The sequence below is a fragment of the Panonychus citri genome, unplaced genomic scaffold (genome assembly GCF_014898815.1).
Source record: "Panonychus citri isolate SS breed McGregor unplaced genomic scaffold, ASM1489881v1 Contig00094, whole genome shotgun sequence".
Classification (NCBI taxonomy): Eukaryota; Metazoa; Arthropoda; class Arachnida; order Trombidiformes; family Tetranychidae; genus Panonychus; species Panonychus citri.
The window spans coordinates 442,926-444,716 of NW_026515499.1; the positions used below are offsets into that span (position 1 = coordinate 442,926).

The following is a 1,791-nucleotide window of genomic DNA, read 5'->3' on the forward strand; positions in this document are numbered from 1 at the left end:
CACTCACGAATCAAACAGTAAATCCATGTTTCAGTCCGATTAATATCCAAGTAGACTACACTCCTGATGAACCGACATTTGATTTAAGCTTCCCAATCAACAGTAAAGAGTCATGAGAGAGTCAAAAAACAAGGTGGATGGGACATTTTTACTCCTTAGAGAGTCAATGCCTTTTGATGAGATTTGACTCATTTTTGATTGTATTTGACTCTTATTTTGATTAGTTTTGACTCTTTAATAAAATTAATCAATAGAGAGTCAATAGTTATTCAAATAAATTGAGTTAAATTGACTCAAATATGAATTATTTTGACTCTTTTTTGACCGTTTTTGAACGGCCATGAATCAACATTGAGTAAATTTTTTGATTGATTAAGACGAAAGAAAATGAATCAATATGTTTATTGATTCTTCAATCAAAGAATCTCTTGATTGTTTAATAAAATATAAACTTGAATCTTAGATTTTTGATTCAAAGAATCAGTTTTATTTTAAATTAATTTGATTAATTTTGAAAATTAAATTTGAATTTAAAGGAATCAAACTTGATTGATTCAATAAAACGCAAACATAAATCTTAGATTTGCGATTCAAAGAATCAGTTTTATTTTAAATTAATTTAATTAATTAATTTTGAAAAATGAAATCAAACTTTTTTGAATCAAAATATTGAAGAATATTTATTCTTCGAAACAATTATCATCCCAAGCAGAATTTGAATCTGATTCTGGATCTTCCTCGATTCCTTTTTTTTAGAATCGTTTTCTTGAATCGAATTGGTCAATAATAATTTGAAATAATTTCAAGAGCATGAGGAGCATCTTTAGATAAACATTTGGCATAATAGACAGTCTGCTCCCTAGATGTGTAAGCATTAAGATGAGCTCCCATATTTTCAACTTCCAATTCTAATCATGGTAACACAGGTAAGTAAGAGAGTGAGAGAGAACAAAAAAAGAACCAAATTAATGAGAATCGATTAGAATTAAGTGTAGAATATAGTTAAACAAGTAAAAGAGATTAACTAACCTAAATTGGTTTGACTACGTTTATTTGTGCCCTTAAAGGCCATATGTTCAAGGTAATGGGCAACTCCATTAGTCTCCGGTGTTTCATATCTTGATCCAGCATCAATCCAAACACCAATGGTGGCAGTTTTGAGGCCAGAATTTTCAGTTGCTACCCTAATACCATTAGACAATTCGGTGACTCTGGTTTCTGGATAGTTAACCAAAATCTCACGAGTTGGAACAGCAGAAATTTTACGGTTTTTCAACCCAAACCGTTGAATTTGATTATTTTTACTCAAAGTTTGGATTAACCTTGGAGCATTTCGTAAAATGGTAGACGACATAATTAAATATTAACAATTATTTAATCACCGGAAGAAAAAAACAAAACAATCACAATAAGAGGATGAAAATCAGAACCCAAAAGTAACAAGGACGATTTAATGTGAACAAAAATTCATCCAATCGATGGATCGATTCACTTTGAACCGCGAATTTTGAACTGGAGAGAGTAATTAATTTTCTCAAATAATTTAGTTAATTTTTTTCTTTTTTTATTTAAAAATTGAATTAAATGAAAATCTAAGAAAAATTAATCAAACTAATTAATCGGCCAATGTAAATTCCATTAATTATTTTGTTTCCAAATGTTATTGAATCATAATTATGATTGGAAATTTTGATTCCAATTGATGATAATCAAGAAAATTGGAATCAAAATTTCCAATTATAATTATGATTCCAATTTCCGTGATTATTTCCAATTAGAATTATGATTCTA

The 1,791-nt window shown here is 28.6% G+C and overlaps 1 protein-coding gene across 1 annotated transcript; it reads right to left on the reverse strand.

Moving 5' to 3' along the window:
- Positions 1-582: 582 nt before the first annotated feature.
- Positions 583-1,439, reverse strand: LOC128387803 (mitochondrial-processing peptidase subunit beta-like). The gene is made up of 2 exons (XM_053347077.1): positions 1,030-1,439; positions 583-908 (listed from the first exon to the last, which is right to left on the reverse strand). The coding sequence occupies exons 1-2, from the start codon at positions 1,352-1,354 to the stop codon at positions 781-783; spliced, it is 453 nt and encodes a 150-aa protein (XP_053203052.1). The 5' UTR covers positions 1,355-1,439; the 3' UTR covers positions 583-780.
- Between the last annotated feature and the right edge of the window lie 352 nt (positions 1,440-1,791).

Coding starts and splice junctions, on each gene's coding strand:
- LOC128387803 (XM_053347077.1), bottom strand. CDS start 1,354: ATGTCGTCTACCATTTTACGAAATGCTCCAAGGTTAATCCAAACTTTG. Junction 909..1,029: donor ACGTAGTCAAACCAATTTAG/GTTAGTTAATCT, acceptor TACCATGATTAG/AATTGGAAGTTGAAAATATG.